At 36.1% G+C, this 13,167-nt stretch overlaps 1 protein-coding gene across 2 annotated transcripts in view; it reads right to left on the bottom strand.

The window, feature by feature from the left end:
- The window catches only part of LOC149180832 (serine/threonine-protein kinase 12-like), a 287,777-nt gene that overhangs the window by 156,922 nt on the left and 117,688 nt on the right, over window positions 1-13,167 (bottom strand). For both annotated transcript variants that reach the window (XM_089416312.1, XM_089416313.1), the window contains exon 6: window positions 1,108-1,187. In XM_089416312.1, the coding sequence (XP_089272438.1) occupies window positions 1,108-1,187 (80 nt within the window). The remainder of the gene's footprint in view (window positions 1-1,107; window positions 1,188-13,167) is intronic.

The raw sequence follows: 13,167 nt of genomic DNA, 5'->3' as shown, positions 1-13,167 counted from the left end.
CCTAGCATGTTGGGTCCAAGGAAGGTGACAACAAGAAGATCCAGATCAGCCAAGGAGCGCATGATCAGCTAGATCAGATCCAGTGTTGTACATGTATTTTCTCAATTGGGCCAATATCCCAGGACGAGAAACCAAGTATGTTCTAAATCAATTTGATGTTGAACTGATTTGGTTGGGCAGAATTTGTTGTGTCATTTATTTTATGAGATTGGTTCTGTTTTGCTTCTGCTAATTAATGTTAGGAACCTAACTGTGCAATTCATTCAGTAAACCTGTAATCTGCTAGGTTAATGGTTCGTCAGGTGCTAGGTTTGTCCGGAAAAATAACATGGAAGAGAAGTTGGTAGGGTCCTGGGAGATGGCTTATGCCAAGAGGAGGATTATAACACCCACTTTTTTATTCATTGTCTTTTCATCAAGATACCACAGACTCTGGTAATGTCTCTAGATACAGGGATTGGAGAATGGAATGGAGTGTTCAATGAGGGACCCATAAATTCTTGGCTTGATAATCATAAAGAAGAAGATCTCCAGATAATTCCCTTCGTAGTTGGCTAGTCATTGTGGTTGTGGAGAAATGATTGTCTTTCAAGACCTAAAGAGATCTGCTCAGGTCTTTTATAGTTGGCTAGTCATTGTGGTTGTGGAGAAATGATTGTCTTTCAAGACCTAAAGAGATCTGCTCAGGTCTTTTATAGGTTCAAGCAGGTTCAGTGCAGCTGGCCTTCTATTAAGATTATAATTCCTTCAAGGTTGGTAGGCAACACTTTGCCCACACTCTCAACACACTTGACAGGGCCTATATTGGTAATCCAAGTAGATAGGTGCCCTCCTAGCATCAAAAACTCTTTATTCATCATTTTGATTTTTTCATTGCCAATAACAATACCAGCATATGCAACCAAAGAGACAAAAAAAATCTATATTGCACTTTTGCAGAATTCACAAACTAAAAAGCTGGTGCAACACTATATTCAGACTTATAACAGAAGGCCTTAGTTTGTGCTTTCTTGAGAAACTGAGAACAAGTGCAAGGAAATTTAGATGATAAGAAACATTTAAATCTTGAAATGGACCAAATGCATCTAACAATGAGCTACAACAGACCTTGCAATATCAAGGGCAAATCTCACTGCCTTCAGTGGTTTCAATGATCCTTTTCGCTTCAAATATGCAGACAGATCACCCTGCATAAACAGACAACAAGTCAAAAGCTCTATAAATTTATGTGAGATGTATCATGGTAAAGGTCTCAATTTATATATGTTAACTTATTTCGATGATATAACCCTGTAGATTCATATTATAATCAATATATTGCCCTCAACTCATGATCAAAAAAGATCCTTTTGGTTGAATGGTGCCTATTTTGGGACCACTTGACATAGAAATTCAACGTCATTACCAGGACAGGACCCACTGCAAGATGACTAAAAAGATATTTACAGTGGGCACCTTGTCAACAACAATGGTTTATCACACAATGAGGACCGAGACATGATGCACCATCGTGAACCATAAAGCTTCCCAGATATGAACAAGTCATATAAAACAAAATTTCATAATCATAGCCATAAAATTAAAACAAAATGTACATGGTACCCAAAGAGACCAAGAATCCCCCATTTGAAAGAGGAACAGAAAGTATGCAAAGAATTATGGCAGCATATAAATTAAAGTAAAAAAGTGCAAAATCTGAAATAATCTCAAAAACAAAATTAATGAAGTGAAGGAAAATTCAAGGTTAATTAAATTTACCCTTTTAATCATTAAAGGATATTTGCACTGAAGGCTATTCATCAAGGTGTTAATATATGTTATACTAATAGTCTAATATAAAGCCAACCAAAAGTACGAAAAATAAAAATATTCCCTTAAAATTCAACAGTACTTGGTGACTTGACTATGATCTAAACATTGCAAAAGTAACTACGATAGCAAATGAATCTTCCCTTCCCCTATATCTACTTTGACCTGTCTCAGATCCATCAAAATCCATATCCAAATAAAATTGTTGGTATTTTAAGAAGCATGCACATTTGAGAGGAGCCTTAAATTATTTCTCCAGCAAATACAGCAGGGCTAGTTCTCTTTAAGAAAAAGAGTCCTTTGATGTGCAACAGGTGTGAGGGCAGTTCATCATCAACCCAGAAGGATACCAAATAGTCTCCTTTGCATGGGACTTACTCACAGCTATGAATAACTATGTAGAGCCATCAGCTGTTTGGCAAGGTCTTACTCTCCTATCTATCCAAAACCATCATAACATTCCAGTAATTGAGGATACCATGCTGGTTGTTGGAGCAATGTAAGGCTATAATTCAATATTTTCCCCTACAATCTCAAGAATTCTTCAACTTTCAAGTATCCTAGCCCAAACATTCACAAAAGTTCTCTGCATTCACTCTGCTAAGGCTCATTGCAATAGCACAAGCTTTCTCTGAATGACCTGCCTAACATGATCTACACCAAAAGGGTAGTGGCTGATCCACTACATTACTTGTTTCCAAATTATTAGTGGCCTTTTGATTCTGCAATGGTCAATTGAATACTCCCCTTGGCTCGTATCACACTGTTGTTGTGGCTGTTGATAATTCCTTTGCAACCTTAGTATCCTGTCCTGCATCATCTGTTGATTCTGCTGCATGGCTTGCTGATCTTTATTTATTGATTTCCGCACAGCTATTTGAAACTCTTTCATTTGTTGTCTTAGAAGCCTTATGGGATATGCCTGTTCTATTGAACTAGATGCTCTTTCTTTGCCCTTTGGTTCAGGTTTAGCTCCGGGATTCTGTATGATCTCTGTCTAACCTGATAATGCTCAACTAGCATTGGTTGTTTTAGCTTTTTAATTTGCATCTGCTAGACTAGTTGGTTTGGAGATGTAAAATGAAACTGAAAGTGCACTAGAACGCATTCATATAGCATGTAATAAGAGTGGGTGCAAGTGGTCTATGTATCTATTGAATATCCCACACAACTTTGTCAAATCTGACATTAAACTCCTGTTGTCGCGCAGATTGGCACGACAACGCTCGGACCGGGGGCTGTCACTCTGATCCCCGATCCCTCCGTTTAAGCCTGTCTCCCGCGGCTAAGGGGGGTAGACCCTGTGAGGTGATGAGACCAACTGTCGACCAGTTGGTTGGGAGACACGAGATACGATGATAAAAGGGCTCGATGGATTTTGATAAATTGCAGACTAGTGCCTTAAGAGATTATGGTTAAAACGATTACTTGTTAGATGATATAAAAATATGGACCATGAACAACAATCATCTATCATCAGCTAATTCACAATGCTCTTAGAATGACCAAAAACGATATCCAGCAACTGAAAGAATGAATGCTCTAAACCACCACGAATCGTAAACCATTAACCAGATATCAATTTCGCATCTCGACTTGAAAAATTCGGCATGAAAGATATAACATGAAAACAACTGAATCAGGCAAAAATAAATTTTCCACGAAATTTTTATTTTTTATACTTTTTTCGAATTTTTTTATTTTTTTTTTTTTTTTATACTAAAACAAAAATTCTAAATCTAAACTAAAACCCTTTTTATTTTTTATGAAAATGAAAAATAAAAATAAAAATCTAACCCTCAAAAAATTTAATATTAAAGTATGTACAAATCTAATTTAAAACATTCTAAATTCTAATTATAAAACTAACACATTAAAAGTTAATTAAAACAAATCTAAATTAACAAAATAAAATCTAACTAAACAAAAATCTAAAACATAAACTAAACCTAAATTAATTCAAATAAATCCTTTTTTTTTTTGTTTTCATAAAAAAAATCTATAAAAAAGAAAACGATTATAAAAACTAAAAAAAATCTAAAGTTAAAATCGTAACTATGCTAAACGCTTCTAAAGATTTACGCAATACAAAATACATTAAGATCTAAAACATAGATATATTTTCGTTATTTTTGATGAATTTAAATCTAATTAAATGAAACGCTAATCTAAACGATAACCAAATCAAAATGCGTAACAAAAAGAAAACTAAACTAAACCTACGATGCACAAACGCTGAAAAAGAAAAATATAAAATCGTAACCCTATCCCTACGTACACACAGAACTCTAACGCGTGCTATATGACCATAAAACGTTCGATTCACCTGCTACGCGAAAGCATAAACAAAAGAAAAATTTGCCTGAAGACGCAGTTACCTGAACCGTCCACCAAAATGACATGTTTTCACCCAACGAATTACCTGGTATCGATTTCGCGTTTTCCCTTTATTATTTTACGTGGACGTATGCAGATCTGCGAGGTTTCAATGGAGGAACGCAGGTGTGAGGACGGCATTCGGAAGATATTACCGCTGGATGGCAAACGTTTCATGCCAAAAAATGCGATTTCTGCAATGACGTGGATCTCCTTGGATGCTGCACGCTGAGCTGAAGCGTATTGAAAGAATTCCGGCTTAGTGTAGTGTAGAAGTTTCGATGAAAGTCACCAAAACTCCATCTGTCATTCTCAGTCAGCCCTTACTCCGTTTGACGATCGCAGAATCCTGGATGATTGGCGTGAATACGGTTTGATGCCGCGAGATTTAATGCGTAAATGCCATCATCTATTCACTTGAATGCTGGGAGCAGATGTAAATACTTCGCTGCTTGGACCTGGCTTGGCCCTCAGATCAATATGTGGTGTTTGCTTCTGCCACCTGAAATCACCCAAAAATAATATGTACATAAAACCAAAATCAAAACCCTAAATAAACCTGACCTAAGCAAAACTGAAAATGAAACCCTAGATCAGAAAATTTTGAAACCCTAGACAGCTGACTAATATACAAATTGTGGCCCCTGAAATGCCAGATTTAGCAATAACAGCAGTAATGTTTTCAATATATCAGCAATTTTGAACTTCACTGTGAACAGAAAGAAAATCTCTCAATGTAAAACAGAAAAGAAACTCCTAATGATTAACCCAGGGCACAATCAGCTGGGCTCTGCACAGAAGAGCCTGCGGGAGTTGGCTGGTTCAGCCGAGAACTTCCCCGAATGCCCACAAAATTTCCTTCAAAAAATGTTTTCCTGCACATCTCAAGCAACCATCAGCAAAGAGAGGGAGAAAGCTGCTAGATCTCAGGAAATAATGGAGATACCTGCCATTATTTCAGAAACCCTAGCAGCCCTCAAACCCTAGCAGGTGAACAAGATACATGTGCTCACACTACTCTAAAAAAAACAAGCTATGATTAATGGCTGAAAACTGAAATATGCAGAAAATTAAAGATCTCACAACAATCCCAGAGAGTAACACCAGCCAGTTTGAACCCCAAAGTCTTCTTTATTAATCAGAAATCAGATTACAAGAGAGCTTTCAGTACAGACTCACAGATCAGATGATCTCAAATGACTCCCTAAGACCCTATATAAAGGAAATGATCCTAACGGCTAGTTCGAGTGATCCATGTAGAAATGATCTCGACCGTTGATGAGGATCAAGACATCTCTTGATCTCATCCGTCGATTTATTAACTTAAAATATTATTATTTTATTAGTTAGGGTTTTTGCTTCATTTTTTTAATTTTTTATTATTTTTTATTATTTTATTATTTTTATTCATTTTTTAATTTTTTAATTCATTTTAAAATGGATCACTGAACTAAGCCCTTTCGGAAACATCACCTAGGACCTAGGACTTAGGACTCATGAGGGGATTTAAACATTTTTCGACCCTCAGGACACATTACATCATGACTTTTACAAAATTATATCTTAAGGGACAAACCCATTTAATACAGACCCTCACAAAACACCCAGCTCTGCGACACAACGATAATCTAGCAGATCAACATATAAGATTCTCCTAAAGTTCTGATGACAAAATCAATCCCGGCTTTGGGGTCAAGTTTGAAGGAAAACTCTGCCGATCCGTGGATCGATGAGACAAAAAACTTTCCGGGACGTAGATTATCATCAGAAAGTTAGGTCCACCTAGGCAAATTACATACATGACTTCATGTCTGCTAAGATTATTTACAGTTAATACATGCAGACTGGGTTTACATTCAAAAAGATCAAACTGCTGATGATGGCAGGATGGCACGGACATGCTGATCAGGTGCTGCTTCTTTCTGTCAAGAAAAACGGGGTGCACTGCATGGGTAGTTGACCAGTAGGGGTCAACATCTGGCTCTACTTGGGGACACGTTGTTGCTTGCAGGAATGTGAGAATCCAAAATCTGCATCCATACAACACAAGAATAAGTAGCGTCCATCCAAAAATCAGCATATACGTTAAGCACAATAAAGATAAAAGCTCTTCATTTATTAACTATCTAAAACAGAAACGAAAATGCGGAAAAAACAAGGAGTAGGGTTAGAAATACGATACAAAGGATGCCCTACGGCATCAGATGTTTTCAATATAGTGCATACTGAGCATTTGCCTGCTTTCAGGCAAATCTGTCGGCTGCTTGTCGGATGTGCCACGTCCAATTTTGCATATGGTAGGACTTTTTCCTATCCGAAAATCAAGCAGCTCGCAGCCGTCTGATGCGTCAAATCTTCTTCTCATTTTCTTCCTCTTGCGCTTTTTCTTTCTGGCAGGATGAATTACTGATGAGCTGGAACTTTCTGTCTCGAAACTATTAGATGAAGTACGCGTGATATGTCTCTCTTTAGCCCGCATCTGATCTTTATCATTCTTAAGTCCATCCTCGATCAACCATCTTTCAACTGAACTAATAACCTCCTCATAATAAGATGGATCTTGTTGCAACAAGTCAGAAGGCTCCTGATCTATTGATGTTATCTGTTTTCTTTCATTTTCCAATTGCTGAAATTTTTGAACCTGTATTCTAATGGCATCCATCTGACTAGAGCATTCATCCCTTATAGCGCTGATTTGTCTGGCATGATGTTCTTCCATGTCTTTTATTACTTTAACATTTTCTTCCTTTATGTTCATCAAGCAATGCTGCATGGAATTTATTTCTTCTTCATGATTCGCTTGCATGTTTCCAATTTCCGTTTCATGTTTAGTTTTCATGGCCTCAATTTCCTTAGCATGCTGATTTTGCGTGTCCTCAATCTCCTTATTACGTTTTTCTAGATGGGTGCGTAAAGTTTTAACATCATTGATAAGATTAATTTGGTTGCTTTCCAGATTTTTTACCAGCATCTTTAAATCTTGTATTATTTGCTTTTGCTCCTCCTTTTCATTGTCACTTATCACTGATTTTTCACTATCCTGAACGTGATCTGACATATTCTGATCTTGAACTCTTTCTTCAACAGCTTGACCTTTAATATGATTACTTTCTTCTTTTTGCACAATTTTATAGGTAGAAGGCAAGCTGTGTGGACTATCATATCTATCTTTAAAAGCATTGAGAATGTCTTGTAAAGAAGTGAAAAAATCATTAGGAAAGTTATTAAACCAATTCAAGGCATCACCCTCTAAAGAACGGACAAATAGACGCATCTTGAAATCTTCATTATTATATTGAGGAAATCTACAGTATAAGATCATTACACAAGTAAACTTGTTTAAATGCCTTTTAACAGTGACCGAATCATCACCCGAGAACTTAAGTAATTACAAATGGCCTCTTTCGGAAGATCATGGAGATTATCAGTAAAATGACATGGTTTGAATGAATAATCCATGATGAACAATAAGGGATCAGATGGATGATAGAACTAGCTCTTTGCTCAAGAAAATCAAAAGATGAAAGAAGTGGAGTCGCCACTTGAACAATAAAACTGATTCTAAGATCCAAGAAGTAACCAACAAACAGATATGTGGGAGGCTTCTTGTCTGGGAAAAAATAAAAAATGGAGTCGCCACCCAAACAAGAAACACACCGAAGAGATGTTGCTGATATGTGATGAAAAGATGCCAAAATATTGAATCTGCCAGCTCAAATGAGAGATGAGAAGATGAATGTCGATGAAACTCCAGGAACAGAAAAACTCTGTCCCCGGCAACGGCGCCAAAAATGTTGTCGCGCAGATTGGCACGACAACGCTCGGACCGGGGGCTGTCACTCTGATCCCCGATTTCTCCGTTTAAGCCTGTCTCCCGCGGCTAAGGGGGGTAGACCCTGTGAGGTGATGAGACCAACTGTCGACCAGTTGGTTGGAAGACACGAGATACGATGATAAAAGGGCTCGATGGATTTTGATAAATTGCAGACCAGTGCCTTAAGAGATTATGGTTAAAACGATTACTTGTTAGATGATATAAAAATATGGACCATGAACAACAATCATCTATCATCAGCTAATTCACAATGCTCTTAGAATGACCAAAAACGATATCCAGCAACTGAAAGAATGAATGCTCAAACCACCACGAATCGTAAACCATTAACCAGATATCAATTTCACATCTCGACTTGAAAAATTCGGCATGAAAGATATAACATGAAAACAACTGAATCAGGCAAAAATAAATTTTCCACGAAATTTTTATTTTTTATACTTTTTTCGAATTTTTTTTTTTTTTTTTTTTTTTTTTTTTATACTAAAACAAAAATTCTAAATCTAAACTAAAACCCTTTTTATTTTTTATGAAAATGAAAAATAAAAATAAAAATAAAAATCTAACCCTCAAAAAATTTAATATTAAAGTATGTACAAATCTAATTTAAAACATTCTAAATTCTAATTATAAAACTAACACATTAAAAGTTAATTAAAACAAATCTAAATTAACAAAATAAAATCTAACTAAACAAAAATCTAAAACATAAACTAAACCTAAATTAGTTCAAATAAATCCTTTTTTTTTTGTTTTCATAAAAAAAATCTATAAAAAAGAAAACGATTATAAAAACTAAAAAAAATCTAAAGTTAAAATCGTAACTATGCTAAACGCTTCTAAAGATTTACGCAATACAAAATACATTAAGATCTAAAACATAGATATATTTTCGTTATTTTTGATGAATTTAAATCTAATTAAATGAAACGCTAATCTAAACGATAACCAAATCAAAATGCGTAACACAAAAAGAAAACTAAACTAAACCTACGATGCACAAACGCTGAAAAAGAAAAATATAAAATCGTAACCCTATCCCTACGTACACACAGAACTCTAACGCGTGCTATATGACCATAAAACGTTCGATTCACCTGCTACGCGAAAGCATAAACAAAAGAAAAATTTGCCTGAAGACGCAGTTACCTGACCCGTCCACCAAAATGACATGTTTTCACCCAACGAATTACCTGGTATCGATTTCGCGTTTTCCCTTTATTATTTTACGTGGACGTATGCAGATCCGCGAGGTTTCAATGGAGGAACGCAGGTGTGAGGACGGCGTTCGGAAGATATTACCGCTGGATGGCAAACGTTTCATGCCAAAAAATGCGATTTCTGCAATGACGTGGATCTCCTTGGATGCTGCACGCTGAGCTGAAGCGTATTGAAAGAATTCCGGCTTAGTGTAGTGTAGAAGTTTCGATGAAAGTCACCAAAACTCCATCTGTCATTCTCAGTCAGCCCTTACTCCGTTTGACGATCGCAGAATCCTGGATGATTGGCGTGAATACGGTTTGATGCCGCGAGATTTAATGCGTAAATGCCATCATCTATTCACTTGAATGCTGGGAGCAGATGTAAATACTTCGCTGCTTGGACCTGGCTTGGCCCTCAGATCAATATGTGGTGTTTGCTTCTGCCACCTGAAATCACCCAAAAATAATATGTACATAAAACCAAAATCAAAACCCTAAATAAACCTGACCTAAGCAAAACTGAAAATGAAACCCTAGATCAGAAAATTTTGAAACACTAGACAGCTGACTAATATACAAATTGTGGCCCCTGAAATGCCAGATTTAGCAATAACAGCAGTAATGTTTTCAATATATCAGCAATTTTGAACTTCACTGTGAACAGAAAGAAAATCTCTCAATGTAAAACAGAAAAGAAACTCCTAATGATTAACCCAGGGCACAATCAGCTGGGCTCTGCACAGAAGAGCCTGCGGGAGTTGGCTGGTTCAGCCGAGAACTTCCCCGAACGCCCACAAAATTTCCTTCAAAAAATGTTTTCCTGCACATCTCAAGCAACCATCAGCAAAGAGAGGGAGAAAGCTGCTAGATCTCAGGAAATAATGGAGATACCTGCCATTATTTCAGAAACCCTAGCAGCCCTCAAACCCTAGCAGGTGAACAAGATACCTGTGCTCACACTACTCTAAAAAAACAAGCTATGATTAATGGCTGAAAACTGAAATATGCAGAAAATTAAAGATCTCACAGCAATCCCAGAGAGTAACACCAGCCAGTTTGAACCCCAAAGTCTTCTTTATTAATCAGAAATCAGATTACAAGAGAGCTTTCAGTACAGACTCACAGATCAGATGATCTCAAATGACTCCCTAAGACCCTATATAAAGGAAATGATCCTAACGGCTAGTTCGAGTGATCCATGTAAAAATGATCTCGACCGTTGATGAGGATCAAGACATCTCTTGATCTCATCCATCGATTTATTAACTTAAAATATTATTATTTTATTAGTTAGGGTTTTTGCTTCATTTTTTTAATTTTTTATTATTTTTTATTATTTTATTATTTTTATTCATTTTTTAATTTTTTAATTCATTTTAAAATGGATCACTGAACTAAGCCCTTTCGGAAACATCACCTAGGACCTAGGACTTAGGACTCATGAGGGGATTTAAACATTTTTCGACCCTCAGGACACATTACATCATGACTTTTACAAAATTATATCTTAATGGACAAACCCATTTAATACAGACCCTCACAAAACACCCAGCTCTGCGACACAACGATAATCTAGCAGATCAACATATAAGATTCTCCTAAAGTTCTGATGACAAAATCAATCCCGGCTTTGGGGTCAGGTTTGAAGGAAAACTCTGCCGATCCGTGGATCGGTGAGACAAAAAACCTTCCGGGACGTAGATTATCATCAGAAAGTTAGGTCCACCTAGGCAAATTACATACATGACTTCATGTCTGCTAAGATTATTTACAGTTAATACATGCAGACTGGGTTTACATTCAAAAAGATCAAACTGCTGATGATGGCAGGATGGCACGGACATGCTGATCAGGTGCTGCTTCTTTCTGTCAAGAAAAACGGGGTGCACTGCATGGGTAGTTGACCAGTAGGGGTCAACAACTCCTAAATAGTTTCATTATCCTTTTCTTTAGTTTTCGTTAAAGTATGCAAAAGAATCTAACATCCTTTTTGTCAGTCCATCTATAAAAGAATACTTGTACTTTTTCAGGTGAATCCATACCATGTGCAGGCAAACATTCAAACCATCTAGAGGCATCACCCATCATGAAAACAGCAAAGAATTTAAATAGTGTGTAAGAAACTGAAAGTGCACTGGAATGCATTTATATAGCATGTAAGAAGAGCAGGTGCAGGTGCTCTATGTGTCTGTGGAATATACTGTACAAACTTGTCAAATCTGATGTTAAATTCCTCAATAATTTCATTATCCTTTCTTTTAATTTCCTTAAAGCATTCAATAAGAAGCTAACATCATTTTTATCAATCCATCTATCAAAGAATACTTCCTGTAATTTTTGTGCTGAATCTATACTACATGCATGCAAACTTCCAAACCATCTAGAAGCATCACTCATCATGGAAACATCAAAGCATTTAAATACAACTTCCAAATGAGCTATTTTAAGGAATTTCATGCTATGCACAAATTTGACCCAAAATTCCTTAGCACCTCGGGATTGATCCCCATTTAATCTGGGAACATCTTTAAAGGTGTTGGGAAGAGCATGAGGTTTCCCAACTATATTGATGAAATCAAATGGGTTGTACATATTGATTAGCCATGGGGTGGCCATCGTCCTCAAATCAGATCAACAAAAAAATCATGTAAAGCAAGTAATGAATCTAAAGATGCAGAATCATCTTCTATAAACAAGTTCAGGCTCAAGAAATGTATGTGCATACCTTGGAAAGATGATTGTGTTTCGTACCTATTACCCACCAAAACTGGGTGGCCCTGTTGACCACTCTGCGTCAACTACCCTATAGCAGTGTACATTTTCTCAAGAAGATTCCATCATGCTTGGGCAGTGAAGATTATCCAGATTTCATCATCATCTTCAGTCATCATTTTGTTAAAGTTGTAAACCCATTCTACATATTTATAATGTAAATGATCCTAGTAAGACCATATATGCATGTAACAACCTAAGTAATCCTACTTTGGTGGTGATTTCTATCCTAGGAGGTTTTTCGTCTCACCGATTCATGCATGTTTCTAAACACGGATGATCGGCAGAGTCTTTCTCTCCAACCTCACCCCAAAGCTAGGGTGGATTTTGTCATCAAGATCTTAGTGAGTCCTAGTGTTCTAGTCCAGTGTTTTGTAAAGTGATTTGGGAATAATTTTAGCTAATTGGCTAGATTATTTGTTTACAAATTATTGGGTCTACTAGATCATATTTGAGTCGCAGAATTGGGTAAATAATTGACGATCTATAACGAATGGGTGTTCCCCCTTCATGTATTAAATTGTAATATCTTGATGTAAAAAATATTTTAGTGCATAGTCCCTCATATTTAGACACCATGTCTAAATTATCTGAAGGTTGGATAAATTATTAATCCCCTCATGAGTCAATTGATTATATTTTCTGCCAAAAATAAACTAAAATTATAAGCCAAAAATTTAATTAGTTTTAAGTCTTAGGAAAAATTAATTCTCCAAATTAAAAAATTCGTGGGTTCTAGAAGAATTAACTTTTGGGGATCCTCGGCCAAGGGAATATTGAAATTTTCAAGAGATTTTAGACCCTTGGGCCTTGATAGTTAAGTCAAAGTCAACTTTTTGAGGAAATCAACTCAAAATAGCTAATTTTGAATTGATTAAAATTCAATTAAATGAAAAATTCGAATTTCCTCGAAAAATAAAATAATTTCAATAAAAAAAATTAAAATATAATTAATTTTTTTTCAACGATCGAGATTACTTTGACGGAGATCAAGCCAACTAGCTGTTAAAAAATGAATCTATAAATTAGAGGTCATTTGTCACATCAAAGGATTCAATAATTAAATTGTGTACTAGCTTTTGAAGCTCTCTCAACGTCTTTGGGGTTTTATTTGATTGCAATGTTCCTCTCCGATGTTTTATGGTAATATTGTTTTTAATATTCTGATGATTT

Source organism: Pinus tabuliformis, chromosome 3_2 (genome assembly GCF_031772625.1).
Source record: "Pinus tabuliformis cultivar Carrire ecotype Pingquan chromosome 3_2, CPIR1, whole genome shotgun sequence".
NCBI classification, from domain to species: domain Eukaryota; kingdom Viridiplantae; phylum Streptophyta; class Pinopsida; order Pinales; family Pinaceae; genus Pinus; species Pinus tabuliformis.
This window is presented reverse-complemented; position numbering and strand designations above follow the sequence as displayed.